At 40.0% G+C, this 19770-nt stretch overlaps 2 protein-coding genes across 4 annotated transcripts in view; one reads left to right on the top strand and one right to left on the bottom strand.

Moving 5' to 3' along the window:
• Nucleotides 1–442: 442 nt before the first annotated feature.
• Nucleotides 443–13143, bottom strand: LOC121646894 (carbohydrate sulfotransferase 1-like). 2 transcript variants are annotated; one of them, XM_041995979.1, is made up of 6 exons: nt 13006–13143; nt 8738–9107; nt 7657–7870; nt 7356–7582; nt 1257–1474; nt 443–1136 (listed from the first exon to the last, which is right to left on the bottom strand). In XM_041995979.1, exons 1-6 carry the CDS (start codon nt 13098–13100, stop codon nt 800–802), a joined length of 1461 nt encoding a protein of 486 aa, XP_041851913.1. In that variant the 5' UTR covers nt 13101–13143; the 3' UTR covers nt 443–799. The 2 variants fall into 2 exon arrangements, with proteins under 2 accessions (XP_041851913.1, XP_041851914.1); XM_041995980.1 differs by having other exon boundaries at nt 8738–9104.
• Nucleotides 13144–16824: 3681 nt separating this feature from the next.
• LOC121648161 (protein IWS1 homolog) overlaps nt 16825–19770 on the top strand; it is a 15510-nt gene continuing 12564 nt past the window's right edge. Inside the window, exon 1 of one of the 2 annotated variants that reach the window (XM_041998129.1) lies at nt 16825–17189. In XM_041998129.1, the coding sequence (XP_041854063.1) occupies nt 17054–17189 (136 nt within the window). In that variant the 5' untranslated portion in view covers nt 16825–17053. The remainder of the gene's footprint in view (nt 17190–19770) is intronic. The other variant, XM_041998128.1, reaches the window with a different exon arrangement.

Genomic DNA, 19770 nt, shown 5'->3' with positions numbered 1-19770 from the left:
TTGGAAGCAAGCAGGTGCACATGAGGGAACGCCTTCCCACGCCCACATGGTGGCTATAAATGGTCAGGTGGATGCCTGTAATACATATTCATCACATCATTTGTATGGTGGCTTGGGAGGGAAAAGGAGGATGCTGCATGAGATATAACACAAAATTAACCACTCAGTCATAACATCTGGTTCACACTCCTTACAAGTAAACTGTAACAGGATTTATTAGTACTGATATCAATACTTGGTATTGGCAAGTACTCAAATGTAAGTACTTGTACTTGATTAGAAAAATGTATCTGTGCATCCCTAGTTATAAAGTCATTGTTTTCTGCTGTCCTTTCATTGAAAGTAATAACTAACTCAATTTTAGATACAATTTTACTGCTTTGTATCCTCCAAATAATTGTCTTCGTCTACAAATGAAGCAGGTCTTGCTAGTTTTTGACATTTTATTAAATGATACACAGAAATAAAATTCCATGAAAATAAAGCATGATATTATAACTGAACTTTCACCGTAATACTGTATGCACTGTCACTGAAATCTACCCCGCAGTGCCTTGGCAGGAGGAGGAAGAGGACCGACACAGCTGATTTCTAGAAGAATATATTAATACGAAACAGATCACCTGACCTCCCAAGAAAACAGTAAAGTGCAGGAGAGGATGTACAATCTGTCACCAAATATAAAAAAAAATCTGAAACCTACTGATGGATACAGTTCTTTCTCCATCTCAGAATGAGGAAACCCAGACCACATTTTCCATGAGCCATCCTGTCTGGGCGGATTATGGTTGTCATCAGCTTATATAAACGGGAGGAACGTCCTGTCCTCCACTAACGAGTGTGAGAGGTTTCTTAGTTCTCTGGGATGGAACACTGTCTTGTATCCGAGGAGGCCCAGAAGTGGCTGACAGGCAGTCTGGGTGTAGACCACCATGTCAAAGGACAGCTTCACCCTCCAGTTCTCTGCATTGGCTGCAGAGTCCCGAACTGTGGTGAACTTCTGTCGGGACGACAGATCGCTGCTTCCCCGAGTGTTGTTCAGGATCCAGTCCACTACACTGTGGTCCAGAACCAGACCAAGGAAGCTGTACAACTCCCGGGTTTTCCGGAGGGGAAATCGAGCCAAGTCTTCATACCTGACCGAAAGAGGAATTATCAGTCAGTAAAAATTAACAAAAAAATAAATACAGTCAGAAATATGTAAAAAATCCATGGAAACGGATGGACGGACAGACAGTCAGCCTTATTTTTATTACCTGAGCAGCATGTACCTCCCTTTGAGCCAGTGGGGTCTGGCCAGGCCTGTGGACACAGACTGGAAGAAGTCCTCACACACTGTGTTGATCTGTTTCAGATCCAAGTTGTGAGGTCGACGTCCAGTTGCCCTCCATAGACGCCACAGTCGGTAAGTATCTCTGAAAGTTTCAATGCGAGACGCCAGGATGCCTCGTGGATCTCGGACAAGCTGGACCACCTAAAGATGATGAAGATGTTTACTGGGATAGTAAACACACACATCTGTGTCTATGCCGCTCTTGGTAACAGGGTAAAGGTGAACCAGTATGAAGCCCCAGTTTCCAGTGTAAATTCAGCTGAGCAAAATGTACATATTTTGTCCCATATTTTAAAATGAAATTTAATTTCAGCAACATCCAGGATGTGATTTAATCATACAACAGCTCGGAGCTGCTTGGAAGAAGTCTTCTGCTGATTGGTGGACCAGGTAGAAAGCAGACCAAGGAAGGTTCCAATCTGAAGAACAAAGAGCCAACAGCTAACATCTAATTCTCACACTGGACAGTCTTAAATATTTTTAGCACATTCATTGCAGCTCTTTTGTCTTTTCCACAGCAGAACAAAGCTATTGAACCAATAACAGCACCAGCATCAGAGCAGCTACACCTCAGGCTGTGAGAGCGCCTCTCAGCGGCAAAAACAGGCTACACGAAAAGTGGGTTACAAAGTTGGTTAAGGCACCAAAGCAGGGCTGACATTAAACCAAGCCAGAACCTCAGAAATATCTAGACAACCTTAAAGAGTCACCTCTAATGATTTTTATATTTTATATGTTCTGTCAGCAGTGAACTGTTGGACTTTCACGGTCTATGTTGAGGACGAACTTAAAAATAACAAAGAAAACATCAGGACTTGTAGAAGATGGGTTGGTACAGACACATATTTACTCCTGTACATGTGTTTACGAAGGCTTCTGTGAAGACACGTTTGCAAAAACACTTGTTTTCTTTACACATATAAATCTTTTTTTTACAACCATGCAAACCTTTTTTTTACACATTCACAAACTTGAATTTCTCAGGCAGATGTTTTATACAGGTTGACAAAACATAATTTACAATTTAAACTCTGAAATTATTTGCAAACACCCTTGTAGATTTATTTTGAGTCCATATACTTTGGCCCAAAACAAAAAATGTGGTGTGGACACAAAGAACCTCCACCCTCTTCTTTCTGTGATTGGTTAAAGATAAGGGAAATCTGACTGGTTCTTGAGTAGGTGTGTAAAATGTGGGACAAATGTTTTATGAAAACTACTCGTATTTCCTGACTGGTAATACTTGTATTACCAGTATTGTATTTTCTGACGTAGTTTGCATACGATTTGATTTGTACCTGTACTAGTTGTTACTAGGAGTTTACTAAGTGCATTGCATGCAGATACGGGCGATTTAGAATCAATCAATCAATAAAAAATCAATTTTTTAACTGTTGATTAATGAAAAAATATTGAGGAAAGCAGCTCCCAGACCATCTGTGGTGTTACATAATAGAGTTATAGAACACCACATGCATACATACCGGCTGAGCATGGTAACCTCTGCACTAAAAGCTAGCAAGTGGAAGTACTTGGGCTTCTGTGGGCGGCTTCATTTGTTCGGACCGTCCAGTTTGTTTGGGGAAGTGTGAATGCAAACTCTGGTCCACCTACAAAAGTAATTTTAGGTTCATCTAAAGTACAGGAGGTGGACCACAACGCAAAGGGCATTGTAGGTAAACACATATCAGATGACAGGCAGCTCTGGCCGGGAGTAACGGCTTATGGTCAGACGAGGAAAAACCAAGTAATCCCAAGACTGATAAGATCTGATGTAGCTCCGTGTTTTGCTCTGATGGAAACAGCAGTTATCCTGCATTAACCAATAAATAAGTGAACTTTCTTTAATGTTTAGCAACGCTAATATGAGAAACCATGTTACACATTTACATGCTGACTGCTGTTCCAATCAGTGTGTATGAAGTAGGGCTGCAACTAATGACTATTCTGATAGTCGATTAGTCATCAGTTATTAAAACGACTATTTGACTAATCAGATTATGTATCTCATAATTATTAAATAGCTCTTATTTCACTTTCAGCTTTGAAATCTTCCAACGTGCCTTTCTTTAAATGTTCGAGCATTGCAGACGTACTTCTGCGGTATGCAAGGACCATCGTAGCAGTTGTTCTGTGTTAAAAAGTCATTTAGCTGGTGAAAAACTGCTTTTTCAATTATCTCACTTAGAAAAGGAAGATTTGAGATCAGTTGCTCATTTGTGTCTTGTCTAGATTGTCTCTTTTTAGCAGAGGCTTGATTACAGCTGTTTTTAGAAGTTCTGGGAAGACACCCGAAATTAAAGATAAGTTAACAATCTAACACATCTGGCTCCAGAGTTCTTGAGACCTTTTTGAAAAGGCCTGTGGGCAGGATGTCCAAGCAGCAAGAGGAAGAGTTCAACTCACTTATGATATCGCCTAGATCTTTGCTGCTAATGGGACTAAACTGTGACATGGTGTTTAAGCTGGTTTTCAAGTATTTGCTGAACCTGTTGCTGCTGATAAACCAACTGCTTGTCTGATATTTTGGATTTTTCTGTGAAGAATTTGGTGAACTCATTGCAGGCCTTGGTGGAACAAAGTTCAGATGCTACTGAAACAGGAGGATTTGTTAATCTGTCGACAATGGCGAATAAGACCCAAGCATTATGATAGTTTTTGCTAATAATGTCAGAGAAATAGGACTTTCTTGCATTCCTCAGTTGTAGATTATAAGAGTGAAGTTTCTCTTTATACATGTCATAATGAACCTGTAGATTTGTTTTTCTCCATCTGCGCTCGGCTTTCCGACACTCTCTTTTTCCATGCTTTACCAGTGTGGAATTTCTCCATGGAGACTTTTTCTTTCCAGAGACAACTTTCACCTTAATAGGAGCAACAGCATCCATAATACTTAACATTTTAGCATTAAAACTAGTGACAAGCTCATTGGTTGAACCCCCTGATAGGGCAGGTGTTGAAGAGAAGACCTGGTTAAACATCCCAGTCGTGTTTTCAGCTATACACCGTGTTGTGATGACCTCTGTTGAGACATTTGTGTGAACAGGAATCGTACTCTCAAAGAAAACACAGTAATGATCAGACAGGTCCACAACACACACAGTCATTTTAGAAAAGTTCAAACCCTTCGAGATCAGTAAATCTAGAGTGTGTTCTTTAGTGTGTGTGGCCCCTGTTATATGCTGAGTCAGCCCAAAGTTGTCCAGACTGTTACTCAGGTCTTTAGTCCCCTTATCCTGAGGGTTGTCTACATGGATGTTAAAATCACCAACAATAATTACACAGTCAAAGTCTACACAGATTAAAGCAGCAGTTCACTAAACTCATCATGAAATGCTGCACAGTACCCTGGTGGGCGGTATATATCCAGAAACATTGATCTATTTTTAGCTTTTAGCTGAAGAGCCACATATTCAAAATAAGTAAAATTTCCAAAAGATAACTGCTTACATTGAAATGATTCATTTAAAAAAAACTGCAACCCCCCGCCCCCTCCTCTCCTGTTCAGTCTGACCTCACTGATAAAACTAAAGTTGCGAGGGGTTGACTCTATAAGAGCAGCTGCGTCTTGGTTTAACCAAGTTTCTGTTAAAAACATAAAATCAAGGTTGTGTTCAGTGATAAGATCATTAATTAAAAATGTTTTCCCTGCTAATGGCCTGTTTGGGGTTTGGTGGGACGAAGGATCATCGTCCTGGTTTTTGGTGCTGTTGAGGGGATTGGGAGCAAATAAAGATCCATCCTCTTGCCTCCGCTGATGTCTCTGTTTTTCAAGGCAGCTCCGCCTCTGGGTTTCCACTGGGTTTTGTTTGGTCTATCTTATGAGATAACTCCTCTTGTATCCCAGTCTTGGCACTGAATACAGAGGGATGACGCAGGAAGTGGAAAAGGTTGGAGGTGAAAAGTTTCACCCCTGACTTGTTCAAATTTAATCCATTTTCCTTAAAAAAGATGTCTGCGTTCACAAAAGATGTAAAAATTATTAATAAAATGCAGTTTGTTGTAATCACATGTCGAAATAAGCCAATTATTTAATGCCAGTAATCTACTGAATCTTTCCTCTCCTCTTCTGATGGGGGGCACAGGTCCACTGATGAAAACAGCTGCTTTCAGAGAGCTCGCTGTGTTTAACCTTCCAGTAAAGTCCTGCTTCAGAACCTCAGATTGTTGCTTGGACACATCATTTGATCCTGTATGTAGTACGATGTTTCTCACATCTGGGTAATCAGCCATGGCTTTCAGAATTCTCTCCTGCATGTCACTGATCATATCTTTAGGAAAGCAGAGGACTTTGGTGTTCTTTCCACACATCCACTGAACATCATTTACAGTAGAATCACCAATAATCAGAGTTTCAGGCCCAGCTTTTAGCTTTCCCTGGGGCCTTTTCCTTTCTGACCAGCTTTTAGTCCTCACCTCGCAGTCCTGGGATAGAAGATCCCAATGAAGATCCCGAGTCATCTGATAGCGGAGCAAATCTGTTCTGTAGTTCCACATTCAGGCGCTTTGGAGGTTTGTTGTTAACCTTCCCAGTCTGGGTTGCCCAGTCCTGTTTCCTACCATGTAGTTGGGTAGAAGAGGTCCTTTGTTTTGTAGGGAGAGGAGGCCAGTCAGTCTCATCATAGACTTCAGCAGGCTGCGCCCGACCCGTGATACGTTGTCCTCCCTTTTCCAGAAGGCATGATTTACTTTTTGGCTTTGCACCAAGACAGTTCCAGGGAGGATTTTTACCCAATGATTTATTGTAATTCACAGAGGCTGCTTCTTTTTTAGTAGTGTTATCTGTGCTTTTTAGCCATCTGTTAGCTTGCTCACCTCCGCTGTTGTGGGTCAATGACAAGGTTGTTTCATTTCCATGCAGTCCATTTACTTCAATACTGACTTCAAGACGGCAAACTTTCCCTTTCAGGGCGGTTGTCTTCTTAAATAGGTCTTGGTAGTCGTCTGTGGAGATGGAAGGCATCTTGCTGCTTGTTTGCCTAGCGTTAACACCTTTCCAAGCTACTTAACTTTAGCAGAGTGCTACGTGTAGGCTTCAGCTGTGTGTAGGCCACGCACATGGAGTGCTGCAGATAAAAGAGCTATGAAAAATGTTGCGGTTTCTGGTAAATATTCTTTAGTCCCAGTGACTTATAGGTATCAAAAAACTATTGTGGGTGGGTTTGTAGGTAAAAAAGAGGAAAAATCAGTGTACAAATCAAAGTAAAAAGAGGAAGAATGCAGCAGAAGGGAGAGCAAAAGCAGGGTGAGTCTGTACAGCAGCAAAGCAGAAATATTTCATGACTAATTGTTGCAGGCCTCGTATGAAAACACATTTTCAGAATGTCAAACTGAAATGACCACCTCATGATATATATATATATATATAAAGACTTACCAGCTATTTTACTAGCCTACTTTTAATGAACCCTTGCTGATGTAACAGGACCCTTTTTGTTCCAGGGTCATCTGCTACTGGAGTACAGTATGGCCTCAAAGATAAATTCCATTTACAACTGGTCTAAAATAAGTGTTTATTTGAATGTGCAGTCATGATTATAGCCTGGAATGGTACACATAATTCAAATCTAAAGAGTCTTAGCTTTCCAGTGGTGTATGGGTACTGGGAAGGGTGAATGATGAAAATACGTATTTACTTGTCATGTCCTCCTCATGGGACATCTGGTACCAACTTCAAAAAAATTCTAAATTAGCAAGGGGGAGAAACTAAAATCGATTAGACGGTAATAAATACACACAAATACACACACACAGCTGTGCTTGTTTATATCAGAAATCCCAGGTTGTTTTTTCTTTTTCTTCTGTTTCTGGAGCATCCGCCTGTGGGCATGTCAAAGTGATTTCTTCCGTTCGCATGTAAACGCCATGATCAGAGTAACTTTTTCAAAAGCCATGATAACAGCACAGGTCTGATCTGAATTATAACCTGACTGAAAAAAATTACACATGTAAACATGGCTCTTGACTGCTGCTGCTATTGACAGTAATAAGTCCATGTAAACCGAGTGAGATGATCCTCTACCTTCAGGTTGAGTTTTGGGTCCTCCATCAGTGCTCTGAGGTCACTGATTTGTGGGATCCGGACCGTCTTGATGGCTGCATGGCGCTTTGCTCTGCAGGTGTCGGCTGCCAGCGACACATTGAGCGGTCCACACTTCTTCACACACTCGCCCTCATCAGACAGAACCAGACTCTGCTCCTTCGGGCCCAGTTGGGCCTCACACACAGGGGTAGAGCAAAGAGACCGGCCTAAACACAACATACACACACATTAGTGTCTTGTAAAGACAGGGGCGTGGGACGTGAACGGGCGTGTCTCTTACTGGCTCCTCGTCTGAACAGCTTGTCGGTCAGGTGCTGAGCAGGACGGGGTTGGATGTAATTCTCCAGGCTGTGGAGGTGACAGTGGTACAGAGACTTCAGCAGATCTCTGGCTGCTCCCAGCATCACTCTCCTCTCAGACAGATTCCGACTCTGCGACAGGCGAGGCAGCAGCGCCAGCTGGACGTGGTACAGAGGTTCGAACAGGTAGAAGACCTGCAGAGACAAAGAGGACAAAGAAGACAACAGAATGAATCCAAAGAAAATCTGAATTCCAACATGATGATGGGTTGGAGACGTTACTGAGCTAATTGTGTTTGTTGGGAAACTCTGAGCAGGTGTTTCTGTTTCTGCTGGTTTCTTTCATTTCACACTGAGCTCCACTAATGTTTGTCCTTCTAAAGCTAATTCCAAAGTAAAAGTTTTTTAATTTAGATTTTTCATATCAACTTGAATCACAGTAATATTCCTACCGAGGCATAGCCCCGCCCACACCTGTTTCTCTATCAGCAACAAAGGAAAGAGAAGAAGTAAAGGGAAACTTGTTTGGTCTCTAGCTGGTTGCTGGTCACTTTTTAGCATTCCCTCACTCCGAGCCTTCATTTTTTTCTTTTCACTTTCATTTCTCTTCTTTTTCTCTTTTACACATGATTAAACCGCATTGAAGCTTCACACATGCAGCTCACACACTCCTCTGTGTTATCACCCATGTAAAAAGTGTGTTTTCAGTGACTTAGTAAATAAAATTCCTGTTTTGGTTCTAAGGATTATTTCTTTGTTGTAAAAATGCTTAGTAAAATATCTTATACTAGTGGAAAGTCTGTTTATTCCATTTAAATTGAGCCACGTTTGTAAGGAAAAAGAATTTGTAGGATGAGCAGCAGAGATGAGATGTGGGTTGTACCATGAAAAACTTGTCAAAACTTCTCTGCCAAAGAGCTGATTCTGCTGTTGATTCTTGTTTTGAGCTCCCGGTACCCCAGTGGGGGTCGGAGCACCGCAGCTACAGTCCAGGTCAAGTTAAATAAAATCAACTTGACCTGGTAGGGTTGGGGAAACACTGACATGATATGATGTTCTGACCTCTGGATGCTGGTTAAACAGCTGGCCCACAAACGAAGACCCGCTCCGTGTGGTGGCCAGAATGAGGATGTTGGTTCTCCTGTTGGTGTTGAGTGAGGGAGGTGAGGAGATGGACGATGGAGTTTGGAGAAAAACGTCATCGCAATCTGGTGTGTCCTGGCCGACTCCCGTCACCCCTCTGATGGTGCAGTTGACCGAACGGCTGGTGGGGATCAGGCCCACAGAGCACAACAGACTGAATGGGTTGGTGGAGAAGGTCCGGATGGCTGTGTACTGGATAGCTATGGAGGCTAATGCTAGCAGCACCACGGACTTCCAGGAACACTGCATGACGGCTGGACGGACGCATTGGGATCCACAGGACTGTCTGCTGCAGGACACATATAAAACCAGGAGTTAATTAATGTGATGGCTCTTCAACATCTGCTGAACTTTGACCTTCACTACTGCAGAAAAATGGATGTGAATGTTATAAATGATAAATTTCTGTTCAGTTAATTTCAATCAACCATTTTATTGTTTTGTTCATTTTTATAACAGTATTATGGTATGGGCCTTCTAAAAATGTCAAGAATAACAGCCATTAACACTAAAGAAATACGAGAAGTATCACCCCAATTTCCAGAAAAGTTGGGATGCTGTGTGAAATGTAAATGAAAAAAAAAAATCAGTGATTTAAAAAATCTTGTACCCATATTTTATTCCCACTAGAACATGAACAACATATCAGATGTTGTAACTTGAGACATTTTACCATTTCATGGAAAATATTAGAACATCTTGAATCTGATGGCAGCAAGTTGGAACAAGGGCAACAAAACGCTGGAAAACGTAATTGGTATAAATAAAAAACAACTGGAAGGAGCATTTGAGAACTAATGAGGTTCACTGGAAACAAGTCAGTAACATGACTGGGTGTAAAAGTAGCATTTCACAGAGGCAGAGCCTCTCAGATGTAAAGACAAGAATGGAACAAGGCTGAAGGTCAAACTGGATATTGGTGATCTTTGGGTCCTCAGCAGAGGTGCCACTTACCAACAGGCAAACTAGGCAAATGCTTGGGGCCCCGAGCCAGACCCTAACCCTAAAAAACATGAAGAGTAAAGAAGAGACCAAGACAGTGGTAAGTAGTGTTGATAATCCAGAAGCTAATTTAGTTCTGAGCAGCATCTGTCTGGAAGTCTATCTGGGTGTCAGGAGGCTGAAAATAAAAAGATAACTTGTATGATATTGCATTAAAGCTTTCTAGTTCAGCTTATCTATAAAGCTAAGAATGTTAAATTATAGAATTAATAGGCACGAAATTTAATACGTACTACTAGTGTGCATGGATGAAAGTCACTGTGTGCAACTGGTGTTGATATTGTTTTACCCATGTCCAGTAGGGTTTATTAGATTAGATTAGATTAGATTAGACTTTATTATCTCACAGTGGAGAAATTCACTTGTTACAGCAGCTCTTGTTATAGAATAAAGTGCAGAAAGACAGAATAAGGTGAACATGCATCACAGCAAGAAGGTGCAATATAAATTATTTACAAGAAAAAGTCTAAGAAAAGCAAAAATATGTACCATTATAAATATAAAAGATATATATATATATATATATATATATATATATATATATATATATATATACATATAGAATATAACAACAACCTCACAGACTATATACATATTTACATGGTGATGGTGGGATATGAAGAATATGATGGCATTGATAATGGGGGGTATTGCACAGTAAAATATAAATAAATATTACACAGTATTATGACTATACAGATAAGTTGTACAGTCTGACAGTAGTGGGAATGAAGGACCTGCGGTAGCTCCTTCCTACACTGAGGGTGTCTCAGTGTATGCTTCTAAAAACTACTTATGTATGTGATGTATTAGCTGTAAATGTAATCCTAAATGGTCATAATACAGTTTTCAGCACATGTTAATCTTCTGTATTGGAACTACATTAAATCATATTACCCCTATTTAATTAAATGAAAATAGTAAACAATTAAATCAGTAGAAGAAGTGAAAGCCATCAAAAAAACTTTTTAAAGTTACAGTTGAAGAATTTAATACTGTGACAGCAAAGACTTTAAAAGATATCATTATTAACATATTATTGTCATTGTTATAAGTAAACAATATCATAATAAAAGGACAATGAACGCTGGTTGGAGGAGCACCCTGTGAAATTTTGCTTGGGTCCCCCAGAGACCCAAGAAATGTCTCTGCTCCTCAGGCAGCACTGCTTTAAACCCAGACATGATTCTCTACTGGAAATCACTGCATGGACTCAGGAAGACTTCCACAAATCCCTGTCTGCGAACACAGTTCACTCTGAAATCCATACATGCAGGTTAAAGCTCTATCATGTAAAGAAGAAGCCAAATATGAACAGAATTCAGAAACACTGTTGTCTTCTCTGGAACAAAGCTCATTTAAAATGGTCTGAGATAAAGTGGAAACTGTTCTGTGGTCAGATGGATGAAAATGTGAAATTCTTTCTGGAAAGCATGGACACTGTGTCCTGTAGACTAAAGAGGAGAGGGAGCATCCAGCTTGTTATCAGTGGACAGGTGAAAAGCTGCATCTCTGATGGGATGGGGCTGCATTAGTGCCTATGGTGTGGGCAGCTTCCACATCTGTGAAGCTCCATCAATGCTGAAAAGTACATGGAGGTTTTAGAGCAACATCTGCTCCATCCAGACAATGTCTCTTTCAGGGAAGACCTTGCAGATTTCAGCAAAACGATGCTGAACCACATCCTGCATCCATCACAGCAGCATGGCTTCACAGGAGAAGAGTCCGGCTGCTAAACTGGCCTGCCTGCAGTCCAGATGTTTTACCAATACACAACATCTGGAGCATCATGAAACCAAAACTCCAGCAGTGAAGGTCCAGGACTATTGAGCAGCTAGATTCCTGCATCAGACCAGAATGTCACAACATTTCTGCCCTAAAACTCCAGCAACTGGTCTCCTCACTTCCCAGATGTTTACAGACATGTTAGAAGAAGAGGGGATGCAAAAATGTGCCGAACATCACGCTGGAACTACTTTTTACACCATGCTGAACATCACCCTGGAACTACTTTTTCCACCATGCTGAACATCACCCTGGAACTACTTTTTACACCGTGCTGAACATCACCCTGGAACTACTTTTTACACCATGCTGAACATCACCCTGGAACTACTTTTTACACCGTGCTGAACATCACCCTGGAACTACTTTTTACACCGTGCTGAACATCACCCTGGAACTACTTTTTCCACCATGCTGAACATCACCCTGGAACTACTTTTTACACCGTGCTGAACATCACCCTGGAACTACTTTTTCCACCATGCTGAACATCACCCTGGAACTACTTTTTCCACTATGCTGAACATCACCCTGGAACTACTTTTTACACCGTGCTGAACATCACCCTGGAACTACTTTTTCCACCATGCTGAACATCACCCTGGAACTACTTTTTACACCATGCTGAACATCACCCTGGATGTTTATAGATGTGTTGCTGCCATCAGATTCAACATGAGCTCATATGAGGACATCTGATATGTTGTTTATGCTCTGTTAAGAATAAAATATGGCTTGATGAGATTTGGAAATCATTAGATTCTGTTTTGATTAATATTGTACACAGACACTGATTTTTTGGAATTGTAGTTGTAGGAGAACAAAGATGAAAAAAGTGACATGATCTGGATCACACGAACACAGTCTGAGGAAATAAAACACAATCATAACAAACACAGCTGTGAACACACACCGTTGTTTGTTGTTTGTGAAAACACTTCAACACATCATCAGATCTGCTTCATCCCTCCTTTTTTATCATCATCATCATCTGTTAGAATCAAGTGGATCCATGTCAGGCAGATATTGTTATTCCCAGTGAAAACTGTTTTTCCAGTCTGGAACAATCATCAGTAGGACGGTGGCAGGTGTGATCTCCATCTGATGTGATCATCTGGACATTCTTCTCTTCATAAATCTAACACGTTAACGCTTTCAAACATCAAAATGTCTCATTCGATAGGCTGTTTATGGTCTGATCTGTGGATGTAAAGGGATGCTGGAGGAGCCACAGCCGGCTGTTAGCTAACGCTGTGTCTGATGAGAGCTAACGCTTCCAACCACCTCCACCGACCGGCCTGTCTCATCCCCAGCGCCGGGCGCAGTGCTCATTCCTCGGCCTCACGGAGTCGCTTAGAGCCGACCGAGAGGAGGAAGCTGCCGGTAAGTCGGACACCTACCTGTGCCTGAGGCAGGCAGCCGGGGGCTGACGGTGATGTTCCAGACTCGCCAGGGAGCCAAGATGGTCCAGGTTCGGTGTACCAAGCCTCGTCATCCCGCCCCCATCCCCACTCCCACAGTGCCTACAGCTGATGCTGCGCCCTGTTCATGTTAGTTCTTTATTCTTTTTCAGGCTCTGTTTTATTAAACAGGATACAAATAGGATAGGACCAGAACAGAAAGATCTTCTCTTATATACATACATACACACACACATTTATACATATATATATATATATATATATATATATATATATATATATATATATATATATATATATATAGATAGATAGATAGATAGATAGATAGATAGATAGATAGATAGATAGATAGATATAAGCATTTGTTTTCTGTGGCTGATGCAGCTGTGGGACCTTTATCATGGCTACACAAACACTCACCCTTCAATGATAGAAAGTAAAATGTGCTTTTAGACAGATCATCGGTTTGTTCATCAATTTTGGGTGTTAAACTTCAGTTGTCACATCCCAGATATTTTTGACAGAATATGCTGTATGAGTTCTGCATTATGATTGGACAGTTGTTTCTAACCTGGGTCCCCCAAAGAGCAGAGTCCTCAATGGCTTTATAGACCACTTTGGAAGTCCCTAAAGAAAATAGGTTGGGAACCACTGATCTAAAACATGGCAGAGATGGTGCAGAACAACATATAGAACTACATAACATGCTGCTTTTACTCATTAAATTTCTGAACCCAGATGTTTTTTCAACAGGAAACATCCACTACCTGATGGGACTCCCAGTGGATAACAGCTATATATATATATATATATATATATATATATATATATATATATATGTATATATATATATATATATATACATATACTGTCACACCATTTATTCCTATTTCTTTAGTTGTATGCAGGGTCGTTGCAAGATATAGAGCTCCTCTGGGGCCCAGGCCCTCTATTATTCAGATAACATTTTTATTACAAACACCTGTTATGTTTATTAAATGAGCAATGTTATGTTCCACCTACTTCCCTTTGTTAACCCGACTGTTACTGCTGTTCCAAACAACAACAACAACAACAACTACTACTACTACTACTAATAATAATAATAATAATAATAATAATAATAATAATAATATGGTTGTAATAGACTTTGTGGAAAAATTATCCTTCTTTTCGGATGTTGTCAATCGAACGTGAAAAATACAAAATGAGAGTTTATAATCTAATCACATGTATGAATAAAATGGAATCAAGTAAAAAAAACAACAACAACAAACAAACAAACAAACAAAAAACTTCCATTTGAATACTACACTGTTGTGGTAAATGCAGTCAGGGTTAAGGTTTTTCTCTCTCACATATATTTAGAGGTTTGCTTTAAACAAACAAACAAACAAAAAAAAAACAGCATAATGAAAGTCAAATATTAAGACTTTACTGATTTTTTATTTATATTTGCAGAAAAAGTATCATTAGTAGTGATTATTGGAACTGTGTTTCAACACGTGTTGTTAAGAAATTATATTCTCCAGAAACTGTCACGTTTTATGTTGTACCTCATGTTTTACTGCCATCTTCTTCTACACTGTTTGTTGTTGTTGTTGTTGTTTCTATCAAATGTTAGCTAACACTTTTCTGGTCGATAGTACAATCTAAAAATGTTATTTTCTAGTTGATGCATTGAATTAAGTACTTAGTTGATTATTATATTATTGTAATGATGTATCCACTTTTTAAGATGATATAGTTTAATATAAGACACCAGCTCTGACACATATGCACCAGCAGTAGAGACTGAGCAGACTTCTTCTTCTACTTCTTCTTCTACTTCTTAAGGAGACTGAGATCATTCAAGGTCTGCACCAAAATGTTGCATATCTTCTATAAGTCTGTTGTGAAAAGTGCAGTCAGCTCTGCAGCATCTGTTGGGGCAGCAGCATCAGAAACAGAGACTTAAAGAGATTGAAGAAACTGATCAAGAAGGCTGGTTCTGTACTGGGAATAACTTTGGAGACACTGGAGCTGATTGTCCACAAAAGATGCTGCAAAAGCTTCTGATTATAATGGACAGTTCTTTGCATCCTCTAGTCAACTCAGTGTGAGGCTTCATCAAGTCTAATGTAAGACAGAAAGGTACCAGAGATCATTCCTGCCAGCAGCCATCACCCTCTGGAAAAAGACATGACCATCTTCTAATTAATTAGTCTTATTAAAAAAAAAAAACTTGTTACCTTACTACAACAATGCAGTTTCCCTTTGGGATTAACAAAGTCTTTTTCATGTCATCCGTCACTGCTGAATGGTTAACTCCTGTGTTAGCTCTTGAGATTAGATGGGGGCACAGACCCAATAAAAGGTTTGGCAAGCTGTGGTTGAGTCTCTTAAAAAACAGTAAATATAACACAGTTTACAGACAGAAAACAGGATTTTTACAGCAGCAAGATGATTAAAAAAAGAGCTGCTAAAAACCTGACATGTCTCATTGTATGTTAGGACAAAAAAACTATCTAGAGCAGATAAACAGGATCTGAAAGTGACATCCTTAAGAAATAGTTGTGGTGAACTGGAAAAATAGTATATCTTTATGGTTATTGTTACTGTCTTTGGGCCTCATTCAATAATATCTTTTTAAGAATTTTCTGAAATTTGTTCTTGACTTGTTCTTCAGAAAACTGATACATGAATGTGTTTGTGGACTGCAAATGTCTTTTGTATATTCCCTCCTAAAATAATTAATCCCAATGTCTTGGTAAATCATAGCACCTATCAGCTGGCCATAGTTTGCATGGAGACAAAATGTCTGTGAAAGGTGATGAGAGTAAAGGAACATGTGCAGACACAGACAGAGGTGAAACAGAGATGAATAAGAATGCAAATAAATAATGATAAAGATGTGCACTGAAACCTGATTGTACTCATTTTAAAGTGATAATTTATTTATAAGCAATCACAAAATGAGATTTCAATCATGTAAAAGCAGCTTTATGTACAAACGGATCATTAATTACTCCAGAGCTTAGACAGCAGCCTGCGGTCTGACATTATTCTGAGGCCCAATCCCACTTTAAAATGATAAGTTGGTGGATGTAAGGCACTAGTTGGCCAGTAATCTGCACTGTATTACTCTTGAATTAAATCAGACCCCTTTAATGTAGATTATGCATCTTATTAACAAGAAATGTACTCTTATAAATACTGTAAATAAATAAAGTAAGCCACAAACATCAGTGGAAATTAAACTTTGTAAATCAACACATAAATCATATACTTATTAGACTTTACATACTTGAAATAAACAAGCATAAAGCAAACACATGAAACCTAAACAGTGAAGCAGCAACATGCCTGAATATGGTTTGTGATTACAGCATCTCTTCATCTGCAGCTGTAATTAATCCGTAAAAGAACTTGCAAAAGCATACTTTCTTTGTTAATTTAGACATTTAATTGTTCATTTAGATTCGCATGTTATGTCGGTTTTATACGGAGAGGAACAACCGCAGAGAAAAACTGAGCGACACGACGCTCCCGCGGCTGGTAGACAATAACTTCAGGACACAACAGGGGGGGTCGTGTTTTACACTCGCTGTGCTGCGTTCAGGGTCCCGCGATTAATAAAAAAAACTCCTGCGATCAGAGCAATGTGCCCTCTCGATTAAGAAACGCTGTTGAATTGACAAATACGCTCCTCGATGTATTTTGCTGATATGTATTTTCTCATGGGAAGCAATCTGACAGTTGAATCGTACATTTTTATCACATATTTCATGCACAGACAACGCCGCGCGTATTTGGCACGCGTGGCTTTCCGTACCGGAACTACGTTTTCGGGCTACATGGAGGTTTTGTGGTAAAATTGTTCTGAACTAAGTTTCGTTGGCAGAAGCTGCAGAAGTGTGATAAAGTAGAGTCCTCCTCGTGTTTAGATCAACAAGTACTAGTTAACCTAGTGTGACTAGTCAGCGAGAGCTTTGTCTGTCGTACAGCTGTTAGCTTAGCCTGCCCAGGACCCCATCCCACATTCAGTATGGATCTGTTGAAGGAGCTTGTGAAGCAGAGACTTTCTGCGGCGGCTGATGAGGTTTTTGAGCTGTTTTTAAAATCCCTTGAGGAGTACGTGGAGCTGGTTAGGTCCCAGAACCAAAATGTGCTGCAGATGGCAGGTGAGTTTACCGGTAAATACACTGGACTCCTGGAAGTTTACTTTTCTGGTCTGGTTGACTACTCGGAGCACGTTTTTTCCATGTTTTTCTTTTTCCGTATTTTTCATACACGTTTTATGCGATGAAAAATAACTAGTTTGAAGATAATTTATCCACATATTTGTAGATTATTTGTGTCGTTGTACAGCGAAACATTGTTTAGCAGCAATCTCCAACAGCAGCCACATATCAAATGTGCATACAAAACAAACAGCAACATGTATATAAACAAATGCATAAATAGGATTATTGACAATATAAAAGTGCACCGAGGGCAACAGTATATTTTTGCACATGGTGGCTGATTGATGAATGGAGGGAGGGGTTGGTGATGCTTGCTTTGCAGTCCCCTCCTCCTTTAACCCGGGGTGGGAACATATGAGGTGCTGTACCGTCTTTATAGTATTACTAATATATTTTCTTTTGGCTTTAAACAGTTTCTATATGGAGTAAGTCTTGTCCAGGCCTTGTCCAGGCCTTGTCCAGGCCTTGTCCGCGCTCATTTCCATAAAAACCAGAGATGTGACGTTCATGAACGAATCGATTATTTTGAACGACTCTTTTAAATGAACGATTTAACAGCTGTGAGTCGTTCATTTGTGAGCCATTCTTTTTATATACAAATTTTTGACACTGCCTTCATCAAATCAAATTTTATTTATAAAGCGCTTTTCATGCCATAGGCAACACAACGTTCTTTACATGATTAAAAACATAAGAATAAAAACACATCTTTCACAGTCACACGCACACATGTCACACTCATGTCACACTCACACATGCCAAACCCAATCCCCCCCCACCCCCCTTCAAGCTAAAAATGAATGAATGAATAAATAAGTAAATAAGAAGTTGTACAGTTGAGTAAAATGAAAATAAAATAAATTACATTTGTGACATCATAAAAGTCTGATGTCCAACACGCTCCATTCATGTGAAGCATCTATGGGCAGAGAGTATTGTTTGGAAACAAATACTGTGAGTTCTATCCAAAACATTTACTAGAATTTGCTCTGACTGCTCAAGTTTATCCTTTTTTATCTATATTGTTCCTATAATTTTTTAATCTTGTATAGTAGATTTAATATAGGTACATATTTTGATTGTTTGTCATTCTTATATATTGTGAAATTTTGTAAGATATTATGAGAACGAGCCAGTCTTTTGAATGGCTCTTTGAAAGGAATGGCTCCTCAAGATCCGGCTCCCTTCAGAGAGCCATAAATCCAATCTCTAATAAAAACCTAAATGCTTCCAAACACTAGCCTCCAAACCTGGTTATCTGGCGCATATGACCTCTGTGTCTTCGCTGATGGCATAAACACTCAACTAGAAACAGACTTTGCTTCAACAGACCAAATTAATTAAAAAGCTGCGGCAGCACAAACATGACACAGCGGTCCGCCGTCGTTGTTGTGCTTTTTGGGGGTTAAGCAGGGTCTAAGCACAAGTGCAAGATGACGTGAAAAACGTCTTCATCACCAAAAGTTTCCAGTTTCCAGTTATCGCCCCCTAGTGGCAGGGACCACTCATTACACTGTAATGAGTGGTCCCTGCCACTAGGGGACCACTCATTACAGTGGTCCAGACCATCGATGGACCATGGTCTGGACCAGACCACTATTGATGCGACACCCCCTACTTCTGGTTTTTAGTGTAACATCGACTTATGGGCGTGTCCTGAACACACATAGCTATGACGTTTTTGTGTTTTGTGCATGTGCAGAAGGCGTAGGTAACACCTAAATGGGTGTGATGAAAGGTTAAAACACGACCCTTAGCGTAGGCCAGACGGAGATTTAATCAACAAAAAGAAAATCTGTTGCTCTAAACAAGGAGATGTTACTTTGTTTTTATGCCAAGTCGCACGTCAAGTGACTTTATAGTTAACCAATTAACAGGTCGCTTAAGTTGGTACCCCAACTGACCCGACTCGCACCCGTTGGTGGAAACGTGGCTGATGATACCTTGCTCATTTTTTCTAGAACTAAAGAAATCTGATAAGGATAGGGGGATGTTTATGAATAATTGGTTTGGCATTTAAACCGCAGTGAATTGGGAAATCTAGTAACTGTGACATCACTGTTGTTACGTTTACTAACATGAACAAATCGAACTTCTGATGTAGGATGAACAAGAAACAACCGTCTTAAATCAGTCTGGGTTTTTCTGTCAGCAGGGCTGAAGAAGTGGAAATCTTCCAGCCTTTATTCAATCGAATCCAAACAGTCCCTGAAGTAGGTTTTCCTGCTTTTCCTACCAACTGAAGGATCTTCAGCTGATTCAGATTTCCTTTAACACACCAGCGTTACCAGTCTACGCAGACGGTCATCCCTCATCAGACCCGCTGACTGATGATGACAAGATGTTTTTCATTATTTGTTTATTTTTAGTTTAAGTCCTGCTGCTCTGGATTTTGTGAGGAATTTAAAAGCAGAGGTTCAATCTAATTTAAATTATTAATCTTTTATCAGTTGAAGTTGGTCTGGTGTGAGTTCCCTTTGTTCTCCCTCAGATATCAGCTGTTCGTCTGTTGTTTTAT

Source organism: Melanotaenia boesemani, chromosome 10 (genome assembly GCF_017639745.1).
Source record: "Melanotaenia boesemani isolate fMelBoe1 chromosome 10, fMelBoe1.pri, whole genome shotgun sequence".
Lineage (NCBI taxonomy): Eukaryota > Metazoa > Chordata > Actinopteri > Atheriniformes > Melanotaeniidae > Melanotaenia > Melanotaenia boesemani.
This window is presented reverse-complemented; position numbering and strand designations above follow the sequence as displayed.